The following is a 19,360-nucleotide window of genomic DNA, read 5'->3' on the forward strand; positions in this document are numbered from 1 at the left end:
ATTTAAGGTGTCAAATGGCCTCTTTGGTGGAGGTTTAGGAGTCAGGTGGAAGTTGCAGGCGAGTTAAGGTGAACTAATTTTAACTAGGATTGTAAAACGTCATGGTGGTGAACAGGCTCAGCTTTGGTGACCAGCCTTCAGGATGTCGTAATGGTAACGGTAATGGTAAATTGTAATAGTCAAACAGGGGTGGGCACGGTGGTAAAGCACAGGAGTGAGGATAATAGGGTCATTGGTGCCATGAAAGTTTACTGGTTCTGCTAGTGTGCAAGCCAGTACGTGACGCCCCTATGGAGACACGGGGTCTCCCGTGGGCATAATACTACTCAGACAAAGCAGGGTGAGGGTTAAACAGTGTGGCAATACTTTATTGAACCACCAAACAGACAATAACATATAGAACAGTCCCAGCAAAAACACAAGATGGTGCAAATTACAGAGCCTCACCCTTCCGCTGGCCTGTCGGGAATAGAGCAGTGAGATATGTGGCCAGGTGACCTGATTGTCCCAACCTGGATTTCCTCATAACATCTCTGAGAGTTCAGTGATATTCAATGGAACAGATCTGTATTCCTCTTGATGGAGCTATGTGTTCTGGTTGCTGTCCTGAAGAGTCTCTCCTGGCTCTCTCTTTATAAAGTCTCTCTGCTGCAGAGCCATATGTCCCTTAAATAGTTCACAATTGTCCTTTCAAGCAAACATCCACAGGTAAAGGATTAGGGATGATATTATTCCACAGGGCTCGAGTATACACAGCTCATCCCCCAAGATTGACTGGCAAACACCCTACAATGGTATTTAACATATCTAGCAAACATCCATTGTTCAGAGTCCCTGTATTGCAAAACTGGCAGACGATACGTTCGTTGTAGGAGCTGATATTAGATGTGAATAGCAGCCATTCATCAATTACCAAATATCACCTCAAGTGATCAACATTTAGGTTTATACAAACAATAGTCTGGGTTAAGCAACCAAAGAAGAACACAAGTTCAAAAGTCAACATAACAATAAAGGTGTATGGTTCCTGGCATATGGAATGTATGTCTGACATAATTAAGAAGAAAAGCTGGATTGTCACAGCCCCTTTATGGCGGTCTGTCCTGGTGCCGTATGTCAGACAGCTGGGGATATCACAGTACTTGCGAATCCCAATGTACCAGCACTTCACCTGACTCCTACTGGGATTGCTTTAATCCTGTGATTTAAATAAAGCTGTGGCCATTTTGACAACATAAAAATAATATGTTTTGTGTATTTATTCCAGTTTCTAGGTTTACTGTAGTTATGATTGTTTTAAGGTAGGGCGGGTGTCCGTCCCATATCCAAAAGTCATGGAGAGAGCTGCATGAGCTGCATCTAAATCCTCTGTCACTCCAGTTCTATTCCCTGCCCAATGCCGCCTTCTCCTGTTTGACTGACAGCCTCTATGCTCTGTGACTCCAGGCCAAGGAGCCCTTAGTCAAATAGGAAGAGGCGGTGCTGGGCGGGGTATAGAGCTGGAGTGACAGAGGATTCGGATCTACCATATCCCTTCTGCCTCATTTGCATATAAATTCAAACACTGATTTCTCAGTAATGGAAGAACGGACTGGCCATGTAAAGAGCTACATGCACGTATAAATAGTTTTGGCTGTGAAATCCTGCCAACTGATGCCCTTTAAAGAGGCTATCTCATCATGACAACTTCTAAATTGAAGCATGCTTGTTGATCAACTAATCACGTTTTGAGCAACTGATGTCAGTTTCCAATTCGGTTATTCTAGCGATAACAAATGACGCTCTAGCTGTGGCCGAATCGACTTCAGGGGAGATGGGAAATTATGAGTTGATTATCTCAACAAATCCTGGCATGGCTGTTTCTACGGGGGTGCATTAATTACCTAATAATCCAACTTGATATGGAACACAAATAATGTCTATTCTTTAACCTTACAATCACAGCACCCAACCAAAGGACCAAGCTATTTGGAAGGGTGATGTTCATACCCGTGGGGCAAATTTTGACAATTCAGAACAATTATAGACCCACTGATTATGCCTAATAATAAAATGGTCCACTCTGGGTCCTGCTCTGCTCCCGTCTATTTTGAGGTCTGCTGACACTTAGAGAGGTGAACTACAACAGTTAAGGACCATCCTGATTGGGTCACCTTGTCGCGGTAGGATGGCTCTTGCGCTCTTTTGATCTAAGTGTTGTCGGATAAGTACCCTATGTTATTTACATGCACTATTACTATTCATTTATTTACTTACTACAAGGTATTTGCTCATTTTGTTTTTATCCTAGGTTCTGTTTGTTAAATTTCCAGTGTGCACTTGCACCTACACATTGCACTTATACCAACATATGTTCCAACTCATTTCTTTGGTATGACTAATGATAGTAACATTGCTCAGATTATGAATGATAAGCTCTATGACCAATTTTTTCAGATCTAGCAAATCAAGTGGAGTGTAAACGTAGGGTGGTAATTGTCCCTACACAACCCTATATAACACTGCAGTCCATTACCAGAGCACATGTACATTATATAGGACACTTGTGAAGACAGCTGAGAACTTTCCACAATGTAGAACAGCAGTAGTGATAGTCACCTACCCAAGGACATGTCAATTTTCTTATTCTCCTCCTGGCCCTCAGCTTCAGACAGACTCTCCTCCACCTCCATGGCTGACCTGGGAGCTCCCTGAGATCAGGCACAATGGCCACTGAGCACCGAGCCGAGTGTGCCCTCTCCCAGCTGCAGCGCATGTCCTGGCTCCATGCCATCTGCTGAGGATGCCAAATAGGGACATGGAGCTGCTACTACAGGGCAGGCACTGCCAGGACCATGGGCACTGCTGGAACAGCCACAAGGACTTCTGTGTATCAGGGAAGCACTTGGGAGAAGTGCAGCACTGACACTGAAGATGCAAAGTAACAAGCACTGATACATTGTTATTATTCACATCAATGAGAGCACTTCCTTTGTCACATGGTGGAAAGTGTAGGGAAATATATGCAAGTTACCAGCAGATGGCGCTATTCCACACCAATGATATTGGAGACATCCTAGTTAATACTTGTCCTGTGTGTTCAGTCATTCCAGGCCTCAATGTACCCAACAATGCCAGTGTGGGTGGTATAATTGTCACCCCTGTTAAGTTTCAACCAAAATATTTGCATATTTATGATTTATCAAGTCTCCATTAAAAAAAAAATACATATACAGTCATGGCCGAAAGTGTTGGCACCCTTGAAATTATTCCAGAAAATGAAGTATTTCTCCCAGAAAATTATTGCAAATCCACATATTTTGTTATACACATGTTTATTTCTTTTTTGCGTATTGGAAGAACGCAAAAAAAAAAATGGAGAAAAAAAAAGGCAAATTGGACATAATTTCCCACAAAAGCCTAAAAATGGGCCAGACAAAATTGCTGGCACCTTTCCAAAATTGTGGGTAAACAACTTGTTTCAAGCATGTGATGCTGGTTCAAACTCACCTGTGGCAAGTAACAGGTGTGGGCAATATGAAAATCACACCAGATAAACAATTTTCCTTGGCCCATTTTTGGGGTTTTGTGTGAAATTATGTCAAATTTGCCTTTTTTCTCTCAGTTTTTTTGTGTTATTTCAATACACAAGAAAGGAAATGAACAATTGTATAACAAAACGTGTAATTGCAATAATTTTCTGGGAGAAGTACTTCATTTTCTGAAACAATTTCAAGTGTGCCAACGCTTTCGGCCATGACTGTATATACAGTGGTGGCCAAAAGTATTGGCACCCCTGCAATTCTGTCAGATAATACTCAGTTTCTTCCTGAAAATGATTGCAATCACAAATTCTTTGGTATTATTATCTTCATTTAATTTGTCTTCAATGAAAAAACACAAAAAGAATTGTCCTAAAGCCAAATTGGATATAATTCCACACCGAACCTAAAAAAGGGGGTGGACAAAAGTATTGGCACTGTTTGAAAAATCATGTGATGCTTCTCTAATTCGTGTAATTAACAGCACCTGTAACTTACCTGTGGCACCTAACAGGTGTTGGCAATAACTAAATCACACTTGCAGCCAGTTAACATGGATTAAAGTTGAATCAACCTCTGTCCTGTGTCCTTGTGTGTACCACATTGAGCATGGAGAAAAGAAAGAAGACCAAAGAACTGTCTGAGGACTTGAGAAACCAAAATGTGAGGAAGCATGAGCAATCTCAAGGCTACAAGTCCATCTCCAAAGACCTGAATGTTCCTGTGTCTTCCGTGCGCAGTGTCATCAAGAAGTGTAAAGCCCATGGCACTGTGGCTAACCTCCCTAGATGTGGACGGAAAAGAAAAATTGACGAGAGATTTCAACGCAAGATTGTGCGGATGGTGGATAAAGAACCTCGACTAACATCCAAACAAGTTCAAGCTGCCCTGCAGTCCGAGGGTACAACAGTGTCAACCCGTACTATCCGTCGGCGTCTGAATGAAAAGGGACTGTATGGTAGGATACCCAGGAAGACCCCACTTCTTACCCCTAGACATAAAAAAGCCAGGCTGGAGTTTGCCAAAACTTACCTGAGAAAGCCTAAAACGTTTTGGAAGAATGTTCTCTGGTCAGATGAGACAAAAGTAGAGCTTTTTGGCAAAAAGCATCAACATAGAGTATGCAGGGAAAAAAAGAGGCATTCAAAGAAAAAAACACGGTCCCTACAGTCAAACATGGTGGAGGTTCCCTGATGTTTTGGGGTTGCTTTAATGCCTCTGGCACTGGACTGCTTGACCGTGTGCATGGCATTATGAAGTCTGAAGACTACCAACAAATTTTGCTGCATAATGTAGGGCCCAGTGTGAGAAAGCTGGGTCTCCCTCAGGGGTCATGGGTCTTCCAGCAGGACAATGACCCAAAACACATTTCCAAAAGCACTATAAAATGGTTTGAGAGAAAGCACTGGAGACTTCTAATGTGGCCAGCAATGAGTCCAGACCTGAATCCCATAGAACACCTGTGGAGAGATCTCAAAATGGCAGTTTGGAGAAGACACCCTTCAAATATCAGGGACCTGGAGCAGTTTGCCAAAGAAGAATGGTCTACAATTCCAGCAGAGCATTGTAAGAAACTCATTGATGGTTACCGGAAGCGGTTGTTCGCAGTTATTTTGGCTAAAGGTTGTGCAACCAAGTATTAGGCTGAGGGTGCCAATACTTTTGTCTGGCCCATTTTTGGAGTTTTGTGTGAAATGATCAATGATTTGATTTTTGCTTCATTCTCTTTTGTGTTTTTTCCTTGTAAGCAAATTAAATGAAGAAAATAATACCAAAGAATTTGTGATTGCAATCATTTTCAGGAAGAAACTGGGTATTATCTGACAGAATTGCAGGGGTGCCAATACTTTTGGCCACCACTGTATAATACCGTATTTAAAAAAAATAAAATAAATTGTAGTGAAAGAAGGAAAAATGAATTTGCACTCAAATATTAAAGGTTGAAAACTGACACTGGTATTACGCCATCCACATCCACGCTAGCATTGTTGAAGAGTTAGAATCTGCTTATGAAGCACTGGTTGGGGGCCACCGCTAAAGATTGTGCAGAGGTCACTTGTACCCAGTCCTTAGTAATTGAGGAGGATCCTCGGTCACATTAGAAGATGACAGTATTATAAATGGCACATGTTAGGTGAGGACCCACTTATAGGGTGATATTTCCTCCCTCCACCAAGATATCCGGAGCCTCAAATATTATTTTACCAAAAGCTTAGAATGATATAAGATACCATACTATGTAATTGTCATCTTATCAATCCGCTCCCATGCAACCAGGTATCACACAGGTCTCTGTATCCTGGCCTCAGCAATAACATTTTGACCCAGATATGAAGCAGACACCACTGAGGTCACCAGTGATTGTCTGCAGTGGTTACATGTCTGGGTCGAAATGTCATGGCTGGTGGCCAGGATACAGAGACTGGCTGGGGATGGAGGAGGCAGTGGTGGGAGATCGGCAAGGTGAGAAGTACGAGTTCATGCAGACCCTTTTTCATCAGTGTGCTGGACCTGATATTCATTTCGTTTTCTTATATGCCCTTCTCCTATTCACTAGGTTGAGTTCCCACAATGAGTTTTTGGTGTTGCGTCTTTTGTCTGCGCAAAAAAATGCAGCGTCTTACAGTTCCAGCAAAATGAATGGAATCTCTAAAAGTCTCCTTCCCTCTGCTTTTTTTTTACATGACGTATGGTGTATTTTTGAGATCCCAACATGTAAATTTCTCTTGCAGGTACGCTTAGTTTTAAGTGCGTATTTACCCCATAGAATTGCATTAGATGCAAAAATCTGTATGTAAATAATGCATATAATCCACACATGACTGCATCCAGGGCCGGCGTCAGCACCCGGCGTACCCAGGCAAGTGCCGGGGCCCTGGAAAATCAGAGGGGCCCAGCCCCACACACCCACCCGCCCACTCACTGTCGGGGCCGGGCCCACACACCCACCCGCCCACTCACTGTCGGGGCCCTGGCCGCTTCCTCGGCACCTGTTCAGGGACGCAGGCGCTGCTTGATTGCCGGCACTTCCCCCAGACATGGCCGCGCGCTGTCCGGCTGTGTCTGCTAGTAATGACACGGCAGGGTCGACGGCACTGCACCTTTAATTGTGCTTGTGTGTCGCTCCTGCCGCGTCATTACTAGCAGACACAGCCGGACAGCGCGCGGCCATGTCTGGGGGGAGTGCCGGCAATCAAACACCGTCGGAGCGGAGGTCCTGCACAGATGGGCGGGAGGGGCCCGGACCCGACCGCAAGTGGGCCCCTCTGATGTTCCAGGGCCATGAAGTCTGTGACACGCCGGGGGCCCTGCACTGCCCCATACCCGAGGAGCTGCTGGACAGGACACTGGACCGGGGACAGGTGAGTGAGGCTTCCCCAATCCCCATATTAAAAATATTAGTAATGGGTCTGTGTGAGTGCATGTATGTGAATGTCAGTGTGTATGACTGTGTATATATATATTTTTTTTTTATCTATGTGTATGTCTGTATGTGTACATATGTCTGCGTACCGTGTGTGCGCACGCATATGTCTGCGTACCGTGTGTGCGCACGCTTATGTCTGCGTACCGTGTGTGCGCGCGCATATGTCTGCGTACCGTGTGTGCGCACGCATATGTCTGCGTACCGTGTGTGCGTGCATATGTCTGCGTACCGTGTGTGCGTGCATATGTCTGCGTACCGTGTGTGCGTGTGTCTGCGTACCGTGTGTGCGCACGCATATGTCTGCGTACCGTGTGTGCGCACGCATATGTCTGCGTACCGTGTGTGCGCGCATATGTCTGCGTACCGTGTGTGCGCGCGCATATGTCTGCGTACCGTGTGTGCGCACGCATATGTCTGCGTACCGTGTGTGCGCACGCATATGTCTGCGTACCGTGTGTGCGCACGCATATGTCTGCGTACCGTGTGTGCGCACGCATATGTCTGCGTACCGTGTGTGCGCACGCATATGTCTGCGTACCGTGTGCGTGCATATGTCTGCGTACCGTGTGTGCGTGCATATGTCTGCGTACCGTGTGTGCGTGCATATGTCTGCGTACCGTGTGTGCGTGCGTGTGTCTGCGTACCGTGTGTGCGTGCGTGTGTCTGCGTACCGTGTGTGCGTGCGTGTGTCTGCGTACCGTGTGTGCGCACGCATATGTCTGCGTATGTGAAGGATGAGGGGGCAGGCTGGGCCATGTGTAATAAATAAATATATATATATATATATATATTTCTCCGCCGTATCTGTGCATCATGAATCGTGTATGTGTTAAAAGGGCCCACTGAGACTCTTTCGCCCGGGGCCCAGAAAAACCTGGAGCCGGCCCTGACTGCATCAATCACGTTTTGTCAAAGCCAAATATTAGAAAATATCAAAAACAAATCAGCTTAATTTAAAATGATATACCAAGAAGAGAAAAAACCACAGCGTGAAAAATGCTTGTAAAAAATATATTACCCCCCCCCCAATGTATCCCCCCTGGGCCCCTAAGGATTTTTGTAATTAGCTTACATTGCAGATACTGCCTGTGAGCGGCGCTATCGGTGGCCGCTCACAGGCATCACGTGACCCCCGGCTGCAGCCGGCTCTGACATCCGCTGATGTCACGACAAGTGCTGGCATCAGCCAAGGCTCCCTCTTCTGCGTTCCACGGTGGCTGCCAGGCTGTGGGTGGGGTTACCCCCGCGTCACACCCGGTATCCACCGTGCGCTCTGCCTCTCCCCATTCATTGGGAAAGCGTGCTGTGGATGCTGGTTGTGACGCGGGGGGTAACCCAGCACTGAGTCACGCCTCACTTGTCGTGACGTCAGCGCGGGGTCATGTGATGCCTGTAAGCGGCCAAGGATATCGTCGCTCACAGGCAGAAACAGCAACGTAAGGTATTTACAAAAATCCTTAAGTGCCCCGGGGGGATACATTGGGGGGGGGGGGGTAATATAAAGTACTGGACAACTTCTTTAATTTACCTAGTAGGTGCAGAACATCTGCAACATCAAAATCTCACCAAATACTCATTGTGGAAATGTAGCCCATGGGACGTGCACAGTTTACAGCTGAGACCTGCGTACATAGGAATCATGGGGCCCCATAGCAGAAGTTCTAATTGCCCCCCCCTCCCCCCCCCAAAAAAAATGAAAATAATTGTTGGGGGCACAGAAGAGCAGATCTCACAACTTTCCAGCATAGCAATTTTCTTCCTTGCTGGAGTCCTAGATTCCTCTTTCATTGCCCCATAAAATGTGATGCCAACAAAAGTGTCCCCCCCCCCTTAACACAGTATGATACCCCCATGGTGCATTCCTCCTCATTAGCCTCTACATGCACAGTGTAATGACCCTACTGTCAGGGCTGTGGAGTGGGAGTCGGTATAAAATGGACAGACTCCTAAAATATATAATAAATTGGGTACAGTAGTTCAATGCAGTTTGTGGGGAATATTTTTTTCATAAGAATTTGGGAAAGTTATGATATGTCCTATAAATGTCTGTCCTGATCCTGATCTAAGGGTCTAGACTTTTAGCTGAGATGAATCTGTGCTACAGTAAATTTATCACTTAAACATGAGCCATGAATGAGGGAGTCGGAGTCGTGGAGTCGGTGTCATGGAAATTGAGGAGTCGGAGGTTTGGCTTACTGACTCCACAGCCCTGCCTACTGTACCCCACCTCAACTCCCAGGGCAAAGTATGGTGACCCCAACACAGTATAATCCCCCAACTGTGATCCCCACACAGCCTTCCATGCAGTATAGTGGGCCTACATACAGTATAATGGCCCCCACACCTCTCCACACTCTACTGAGTATAATGCACTCGACATGGTCCTCCACACAGTATAATGTACTCGCCATGGTCCTCCACACAGTATAATGCACTCAACATGGTCCTGCACACAGTATAATGCACTCGCCATGGTCCTGCACACAGTATAATGCACTCCCCATGGTCCTCCACACAGTATAATTGTAACATACCTGGCGGCGTCCTTGCATGGTGGTCCATCTCCCACTGTGCAAGAGCGCGCACTTGATCTCCAGTCCAGAATGTCTCTCTGGCTTCCCTCCTTGCTGTCTGTTTTGGCTGCATAGGGCGACGCCCGCTGAACTTCCTGTTTCTTGTACCTGCTGCGGACACACCCCTGTTGCACCTTCAGCCTATTGCTGTCCATCTTTGGGTATTTATACCACCTTCTTCCTCAAGATGGCGCCTGAGCATTGTGTCCTGTCAGTCGGCTTTTTGTCTCTGACATGCCAGGTCCTATCCTGTTTTCCAGTTCTGTGTCTGAACTGTGGTCTGTTCTTGTGAACACGCTTCTTGCCTGTTCTTTCGCCTTCTAGGGGCCGTATTCCTAGATCTGCCTGTCTGTACCTTGCGGTATCTGTTCCCGTCTGAACAGAGTCCTGTTTGTGTCTCTGCCTTGCGGTATCTGTTCCCGTCTGAACAGAGTCCTGTTTGTGTCCCTGCCTTGCGGTATCTGTTCCTGTCTGAACTGAGTCCTGTCTATTTCTCCTGTCTTGCAGTATCAGTTCCCGTGTCTGAACTGAGTCCTGTCTATGTCTCCTGCCTTGCGGTATCAGTTCCCGTGTCTGAACTGAGTCCTGTCTGTGTACTCTTGCCTGCTGCCTTTCCTGGAGGCTGTATTTCCAGGCCTGTCTGAACACGCTCCGAGCCTGTTCCTCCCGCCTTCTAGGGGCCGATTACCTAGATCCGTTCCTGTATCTTGTCTGTCCTGTCTGAACACGCTCCTTGCCTGTTCGTCCCGCCTCTCTGGGGGCCGTATTCCCAGACCCGCTCCTGTATCCCGCTGCAGTGTTGGTCTCTTCCGTACACTCAGTTCCAGTCTGAACTCTCTCCTATCCTTTACCTGTTTTGCCTCTATGTCCGTTCCTTTCCTTTTTCTGCAGAGTCTGTACTCGTACCTAACTCCTGCTTGTTGTCTCTGTACTCCCGTTTGTGAGTTTGTGGTCCACTTGCTACTTCACTGCAAATACCCTGTGGGTATCTGGCTCTGCCTTTCCCTTCCTGTCTGTTCCGTGTGAACAGAGCCCTGTCTGTCCTGCTCTGACTCCTTGCTCACTGCTCCGGCAGCCTTGCTCCGCTCTGACCCTTTTGCTCACTGATCCGGCAGCCTTGCTCCACTCTGACCCTTTTGCTCACTGCTCCGGCAGTCCTGTCCTGCCCTGCTTCTGCCCGCTGCTCCGGCAGTCCTGTCCTGCCCTGCTTCTGCCCGCTGCTCCGGCAGTCCTGTCCTGCCCTGCTTCTGCCCGCTGCTCCGGCAGTCCTGTCCTGCCCTGCTTCTGCCCGCTGCTCCGGCAGTCCTGTCCTGCCCTGCTTCTGCCCGCTGCTCCGGCAGTCCTGTCCTGCCCTGCTTCTGCCCGCTGCTCCGGCAGTCCTGTCCTGCCCTGCTTCTGCCCGCTGCTCCGGCAGTCCTGTCCTGCCCTGCTTCTGCCCGCTGCTCCGGCAGTCCTGTCCTGCCCTGCTTGTGCTCGCTGCTCCTGCAGCCCCGTCCTGCTCTGTTCTTGCCCACCGCTTCGGGCGTTCCCTCTCTGCTGTGGTTGTCTACCGCATCTGCGGTTCTGTGACCCAGTCTGTACTGGGTCTTAACCTTTCTGTGCTCCAGCCCGTCCTTTCGGCCAGTACCTCCCTGCCTGCATACTCGCCTGCATCCACCCATCTGCATACCTGCCGTGTTTGCTTACATCCACCAGTCTGTGCCAGCCTAACCTGCCTGTTCCAGTAATCCCAGTGTGGGTCAACCCCCGTGTCCGGAGTTTGACCTGGAGTAGCACCTGGTCCCTCTGCCCGGTTTCTCCCTGGTGCACTGGCGTCGTATGCCGTCGTGCCACCTTTTTCGGATCGGCCAGATACTTAGTCACGCCCCTCCAGGCACTCTCCGGTCCATGGTCCAGTGGAACCACAACACCCGCACACGCCAGTCAGTCCGGGCGTGTGCATAACAGCATGCTCAGGCCATGGTTCCCGTTGAGCCCCACGGCCTTCGCTCTCTGAGAAGTTTTTCAGCGAATACATGCATTAAAAATAAATAAATAAATAAAAAATTTTTTTTTTTTCTCAGCTGAATTCCAGGCGAATTACGCACCCGTCCAGATGGATCTATCTGCTCTCGTTCCTGCGGATCCGCCACGTTACTATGGGGATCCAAGACAAGGTCGTGCATTTGTGGAGCAATGCATGCTACACTTCAAGTTCTACCCTCTATGTTTTCCCACCGATCGGGTTAAGGTGGCATTCATTATGTCTTACCTGGCGGGTGATGCCTTGGAATGGATCAACCCCCTATATGAAACACAGGATCCGATCCTCCTGGACCTAATGGCCTTCCTGGTGGCCTTTCTAATGGTCTTCGATGATCCTAACCCGGAGGCTCCTGCTGAAGCTTCACCTCCCAATATCCCGGAGCAGCCCCGATGGGTAATGTGTGTGGGTAGCGCAATAGTCCTCCAGCCCAATGAGACTACTGCCCACCCAGAATCCTCACAGGGTGACTACGCTTTCCGGAATACTTCTCCCAACCTCAAGAGGCAGTCCAGACGTGCTAGACGTAGAGGCAAGCCGTCACGCCAGGGTCTGTCCTCCCTGAGACCTCCTGACCCCAACCTTGAAGTCCCTACTGAAGCTTCATCTCCCTGTATCCCGGAGAAGCCCCAACGGGTAATGTGCGTGGGTAGTGCTCCGGTTCTCCTGCCTGAAGAGACTTCTGCCCATCCAGACTCCACACAGGAGAACTTCCTGCACCCGGCATCAGATGCTTCACCCACTTTAACCGGTGTGCATGTCCAAGGATGCTCCAAAGCTGTGGTTACCTTTGAGTCTGTGCACCTCTACTACCTGGCGGAGGACCCCCTGTTGCCTCCTGAATCCTCCGGGATACCACTCGATGACAAATGGAGAGAGACTTCTCTACACTCGGTACTCGATACTTTGTCCGCTTCGTCCTGTGAGCCTGACAATCGGTACCCCAAAGTGGTAGTTACCCCCGAGTCTCTACACCCCTCCGACCAGGCGGAGGACCTCCAGTTGTCTCCAGAACCCTTCGGGGTGCTACCTGGTAGCGAAAGGACAGAGACTCTCCTATACTCTGTACCTGATACCTCGCTCGCTTCGTCCAGTGAGTCCAACCTAGTGTACTCCGAAGCAGAGGTTACTTCCGAGTCTCTACACCCCTCCGACCAGGCGGAGGACCTCCAGTTGTCTCCAGAACCCTTCGGGGTGCTACCTGGTAGCGAAAGGACAGAGACTCTCCTTTACTCTGTACCTGATACCTCGCTCGCTTCGTCCAGTGAGTCCAACCTAGTGTACTCCGAAGCAGAGGTTACTCCCGAGTCTCTACACCCCTCCGACCAGGCGGAGGACCTCCAGTTGTCTCCAGAACCCTTCGGGGTGCCACCTGGTGGTGAATGGACAGAGACTTTCCTATATCCTGGATCTGATACCTCGCTTGCTTCGTCCAGTGAGTCCGACCTTGTGTACTCTGAAGCAGAGGTTACCCTTGAGTCTCTACACCCCTCTGACCAGGCGGAGGACCTCCAGTTGTCTCCAGAACCCTTCGGGGTGCCACCTGGTGGTGAATGGACAGAGACTTTCCTATACTCGGTACCCGATATCTCGCCTGCTTCCTCCAGTGAGTCCGACCTAGTGTACTCTGAAGCAGATGTTTTCTCTGAGCCTCTGCACTCTTCTGACCCGGCGGAGGACCTCCAGTTGTTTCCTGAATTCTCCGGGGTACCACCAGATAACAAAGAGACAGTGACTTTTCCTCATTACGTACCTGATAACCCGTCTATTTCTTCCTGTGAGCTTGACAAGATGTACCTCGAAGCAGAGATTACCCCCAAGTCTCTGTCCCCCTCCAACCCGGTGAAGGACTTCCAGTTGTCTCCTGTACCCTCTGGGGTGCCACCTGAAAATATGTGGAGAGAGACTTCCTTGTGTGCTGTTCCTGGTACTCCACCCGTTTCGTCTGTTGCTAAGGATGGCTGGATAGGAGGTAGCATCCTAGCTAACCAGATGAGATCAATTTTTCCTGTGGACAGTGGAAGTGATCTCCTTGAAGTGAACGACTGGTCCTCGAATTCCCTGCGGAAGATTCTGGCAGGCCTGAAGAAGAGGGGGCGTAAGGGGCGGGGTACTGTAACATACCTGGCGGCGTCCTTGCATGGTGGTCCATCTCCCACTGTGCAAGAGCGCGCACTTGATCTCCAGTCCAGAATGTCTCTCTGGCTTCCCTCCTTGCTGTCTGTTTGTCTGTTTTGGCTGCATAGGGCGACGCCCGCTGAACTTCCTGTTTCTTGTACCTGCTGCGGACACGCCCCTGTTGCACCTTCAGCCTATTGCTGTCCATCTTTGGGTATTTATACCACCTTCTTCCTCAAGATGGCGCCTGAGCATTGTGTCCTGTCAGTCAGCTTTTTGTCTCTGACATGCCAGGTCCTATCCTGTTTTCCAGTTCTGTGTCTGAACTGTGGTCTGTTCTTGTGAACACGCTTCTTGCCTGTTCTTTCGCCTTCTAGGGGCCGTATTCCTAGATCTGCCTGTCTGTACCTTGCGGTATCTGTTCCCGTCTGAACAGAGTCCTGTTTGTGTCTCTGCCTTGCGGTATCTGTTCCCGTCTGAACAGAGTCCTGTTTGTGTCCCTGCCTTGCGGTATCTGTTCCTGTCTGAACTGAGTCCTGTCTATTTCTCCTGTCTTGCAGTATCAGTTCCCGTGTCTGAACTGAGTCCTGTCTATGTCTCCTGCCTTGCGGTATCAGTTCCCGTGTCTGAACTGAGTCCTGTCTGTGTACTCTTGCCTGCTGCCTTTCCTGGAGGCTGTATTTCCAGGCCTGTCTGAACACGCTCCGAGCCTGTTCCTCCCGCCTTCTAGGGGCCGATTACCTAGATCCGTTCCTGTATCTTGTCTGTCCTGTCTGAACACGCTCCTTGCCTGTTCGTCCCGCCTCTCTGGGGGCCGTATTCCCAGACCCGCTCCTGTATCCCGCTGCAGTGTCGGTCTCTTCCGTACACTCAGTTCCAGTCTGAACTCTCTCCTATCCTTTACCTGTTTTGCCTCTATGTCCGTTCCTTTCCTTTTTCTGCAGAGTCTGTACTCGTACCTAACTCCTGCTTGTTGTCTCTGTACTCCCGTTTGTGAGTTTGTGGTCCACTTGCTACTTCACTGCAAATACCCTGTGGGTATCTGGCTCTGCCTTTCCCTTCCTGTCTGTTCCGTGTGAACAGAGCCCTGTCTGTCCTGCTCTGACTCCTTGCTCACTGCTCCGGCAGCCTTGCTCCGCTCTGACCCTTTTGCTCACTGCTCCGGCAGCCTTGCTCAGCTCTGACCCTTTTGCTCACTGCTCCGGCAGTCCTGTCCTGCCCTGCTTCTGCCCGCTGCTCCGGCAGTCCTGTCCTGCCCTGCTTCTGCCTGCTGCTCCGGCAGTCCTGTCCTGCCCTGCTTCTGCCCGCTGCTCCGGCAGTCCTGTCCTGCCCTGCTTCTGCCCGCTGCTCCGGCAGTCCTGTCCTGCCCTGCTTCTGCCCGCTGCTCCGGCAGTCCTGTCCTGCCCTGCTTCTGCCCGCTGCTCCGGCAGTCCTGTCCTGCCCTGCTTGTGCTCGCTGCTCCTGCAGCCCCGTCCTGCTCTGTTCTTGCCCACCGCTTCGGGCGTTCCCTCTCTGCTGTGGTTGTCTACCGCATCTGCGGTTCTGTGACCCAGTCTGTACTGGGTCTTAACCTTTCTGTGTGTTATGCACACGCCCGGGCTAAGCGGCGTGTGCGTGGGATTGGTAGTGATTCCACTGGACCGTGCCGGAGAGTGAATGCCTGGAGGGGCGTGACTAAGTATTCACCCGATCCGACCAGGGTCGCACGACGGCATACGACGCCAGTGCACCAAGGAGGAACCGAGCAGAGGGACCAGGTGCTACTCCAGGACAGACCCCGGACACGGCTGTTGACCCACACAGGGGAATACAGGAACAGGCTGGTAGGCTGGCACACAGACTGGTATGCAGGCAGGCGGGTATGCAGGCAGGCGGGTATGCAGGCAGGGGGGTAAAGGCAAGCACAGCTAGAGTGCAGACAGGGAGGCACTAGCAGGCAGGAACACAGGCGGGATAGGACCCAGTACACACCGGGACTCAGGAACAATACAGGCAGAGGGTTACAGGCAAGCACAGCTAGAGTGCAGACAAGGCTGAGCAGGGAGGACAGGGCTCTGTTCACACGGAACAGACAGGAAGGGAAAGACAGAGCCAGATACTCACACAGTACTTGCAGAGACAACAAGCAGGAGTTAGGTACGAGTTCAGACTCTGCAGAAAAAGGAAGGGAACGGACATAGAGGCAAAACAGGTAAAGGACAGGAGAGAGTTCAGACTGGAACTGAGTGTACGGAGAAGACCGACACTGCAGAGGGATACAGGAGCGGGTCTGGGAATACGGCCCCCAGAGAGGCGGAACGAACAGGCAAGGAGCGTGTTCAGACAGGACAGACCAGACACAGGAGCGGGTCTAGGAAATCGGCCACTAGAAGGCGAGAGGAACAGGCTAGGAGCGTGTTCAGACAGGACAGACAAGAGAACACAGAAAGGACTCAGTTCAGACACGGGAACTAATACCGCAAAGCAGGAGACATACAGGACTTAGTTCAGACACGGGAACTAATACCGCAAAGCAGGAGACATACAGGACACAGTTCAGACACGGGAGCTGATACCGCAAAGCAGGAGACATACAGGACTCAGTTCAGACACGGGAACTGATACAAAAAGCAGGAGACATACAGGACTCAGTTCAGACACGGGAACTGATACAAAAAGCAGGAGACATACAGGACAAGTTCAGACACGGGAACTAATACCGCAAAGCAGGAGAAATACAGGACTCAGTTCAGACACGGAAACTGATACAAAAAGCAGGAGACATACAGGACTCAGTTCAGACACGGGAACTGATACAAAAAGCAGGAGACATACAGGACTCAGTTCAGACACGGGAACTAATACCGAAAAGCAGGAGACATACAGGACTTAGTTCAGACACGGGAACTAATACCGCAAAGCAGGAGACATACAGGACTAAGTTCAGACAGGCCTGGAAATACAGCCTCCAGGAAAGGCAGACAAGGAAACAAAGAACGGGACCTGGCACCTTCAGAGTGCAAGCACACACTGAAGGAAACACTTATGCTCAGGCAGGGATAGAAGGGAGCTGCTGAGCTATATACCAAGTGTCAGACAGCAATAGGCTGAGGACGCACAAGGGGTGTGACCCACAGCAGGTACAAAAAGCAGGAAGTGATCGGGCGCCGCCCTTAAGCAGCAGAGACAGACACAAACAGACAGCATGGAGGGAAGCCAGAGAGACACTCTGGACAGGAGATCAAGTGCGCTCTCTTGCACAGTGGGAGATGGACCACCATGCAAGGACGCCGCCAGGTATGTTACAGTACCTCCCCCCTTACGCCCCCTCTTCTTCAGGCCTGCCAGAATCTTCCGCAGGGAATTCGAGGACCAGTCGTTCACTGGGTTGGAGGGGGACAGAGACTTGAGGGTAATCTCTGCTTCGAGGTACATCTTGTCAAGCTCACAGGAAAAAATAGACGGGTTATCAGGTACATAATGAGGAAAAGTCACTGTCTCTTTGTTATCTGGTGGTACCCCGGAGGATTCAGGAAACAACTGGAGGTCCTCCGCCGGGTCAGAAGAGTGCAGAGGCTCAGAGAAAACAACTGCTTCAGAGTACACTAGGTCGGACTCACTGGAGGAAGCAGGCGAGGTATCGGGTACCGAGTATAGGAAAGTCTCTGTCCATTCACCACCAGGTGGCACCCCGAAGGGTTCTGAACACAACTGGAGGTCCTCCGCCTGGTCGGAGGGGTGTAGAGACTCGGGAGTAACCTCTGCTTCGGAGTACACTAGGTTGGACTCACTGGACGAAGCGAGCGAGGTATCAGGTACAGGATATAGGAAAGTCTCTGTCCATTCACCACCAGGTGGCACCCCGAAGGATTCTGAACACAACTGGAGGTCCTCCGCCTGGTCGGAGGGGTGTAGAGACTCAGGAGTAACCTCTGCTTCGGAGTACACTAGGTTGGACTCACTGGACGAAGCGAGCGAGGTATCAGGTACAGAGTATAGGAAAGTCTCTGTCCATTCACCACCAGGTGGCACCCCGAAGGATTCTGAACACAACTGGAGGTCCTCCGCCTGGTCGGAGGGGTGTAGAGACTCAGGAGTAACCTCTGCTTCGGAGTACACTAGGTTGGACTCACTGGACGAAGCGAGCGAGGTATCAGGTACAGAGTATAGGAGAGTCTCTGTCCTTTCGCTACCAGGTAGCACCCCGAAGGGTTCAGGAGACAACTGGAGATCCTCCGCCTGGTCGGAGGGGTGTAGAGACTCGGAGGTAACTACCACTTTGGGGTACCCATTGTCAGGCTCACAGGACGAAGCGGACAAAGTATTGAGTACCGGGTGTAGAGAAGTCTCTCTCCATTTGTCATCGAGTGGTATCCCGGAGGATTCAGGAGGCAACAGGGGATCCTCCGCCAGGTAGTAGAGGTGCACAGACTCAGAGGTAACCACAGCTTTGGAGCATCCTTGGACATGCACACCGGTTAAAGAGAGAGAAGCATCTGATGCCGGGTGCAGGAAGTTCTCCTGTGTGGAGTCTGGATGGGCAGAAGTCTCTTCGGGCAGGAGAACTGGTGCACTACCCACGCACACTACCCATTGGGGTTTCTCCGGGATACAGGGAGATGAAGCTTCAGTAGGGACTTCAAGGTTGGGGTCAGGAGGTCTCAGGGAGGACAGGCCCTGGCGTGACGGCTTGCCTCTAAGTCTAGCACGTCTGGACTGCCTCTTGAGGTTGAGAGAAGTATTCCGGAAAGCGTAGTCACCCTGAGAGGATTCTGGGTGGGCAGTAGTCTCATTGGGCTGGAGGACTATTGCGCTACCCACACACATTACCCATTGGGGCTGCTCCGGGATATTGGGAAGTGAAGCTTCAGCAGGAGCCTCCGGGTTAGGATCATCGAAGACCATTAGAAAGGCCACCAGGAAGGCCATTAGGTCCCGGAGGATCGGATCCTGTGTTTCATATAGGGGGTTGATCCATTCCAAGGCATCACCCGCCAGGTAAGACATCATAAAGGCCACTTTAGCCCAATCGGAAGGAAAATAAAGAGGGTAGGCCTTAAAGTGTAACATGCATTGCTCCACAAATGCACGACACTGTCTTGGATCCCCATAGTAACGTGGCGGATCCGCAGGAACGAGAGCTGATAGATCCATCTGGACGGTGCGTAATTCGCCTGGAACTCAGCTAAGGGAAAAAAAAATTATTTATTTATTTTAATGCATGTATTCGCTGGAAAAACTTCTCAGAGAGCGAAGGCCGTGGGGCTCAACGGGAACCATGGCCTGAGCATGCTGTTATGCACACGCCCGGGCTAAGCGGCGTGTGCGTGGGATTGGTAGTGATTCCACTGGACCGTGCCGGAGAGTGAATGCCTGGAGGGGCGTGACTAAGTATTCACCCGATCCGACCAAGGTCGCACGACGGCATACGACGCCAGTGCACCAAGGAGGAACCGAGCAGAGGGACCAGGTGCTACTCCAGGACAGACCCCGGACACGGCTGTTGACCCACACAGGGGAATACAGGAACAGGCTGGTAGGCTGGCACACAGACTGGTATGCAGGCAGGCGGGTATGCAGGCAGGCGGGTATGCAGGCAGGGGGGTAAAGGCAAGCACAGCTAGAGTGCAGACAGGGAGGCACTAGCAGGCAGGAACACAGGCGGGATAGGACCCAGTACACACCGGGACTCAGGAACAATACAGGCAGAGGGTTACAG

The 19,360-nt window shown here is 50.5% G+C and overlaps 1 protein-coding gene across 2 annotated transcripts in view; it reads right to left on the bottom strand.

Moving 5' to 3' along the window:
- LOC141153226 (UAP56-interacting factor-like) overlaps positions 1 to 2,929 on the bottom strand; it is a 95,784-nt gene extending 92,855 nt beyond the window's left edge. For both annotated transcript variants that reach the window (XM_073637929.1, XM_073637928.1), the window contains exon 1: positions 2,603 to 2,929. In XM_073637929.1, coding sequence (XP_073494030.1) covers positions 2,603 to 2,672 — 70 coding nt within the window. In that variant the 5' untranslated portion in view covers positions 2,673 to 2,929. The remainder of the gene's footprint in view (positions 1 to 2,602) is intronic.
- Positions 2,930 to 19,360: the final 16,431 nt, after the last annotated feature.

The sequence above is a fragment of the Phyllobates terribilis genome, unplaced genomic scaffold (assembly GCF_046119375.1).
Source record: "Phyllobates terribilis strain yellow unplaced genomic scaffold, ASM4611937v1 Scaffold_7__3_contigs__length_470593459, whole genome shotgun sequence".
Lineage (NCBI taxonomy): Eukaryota > Metazoa > Chordata > Amphibia > Anura > Dendrobatidae > Phyllobates > Phyllobates terribilis.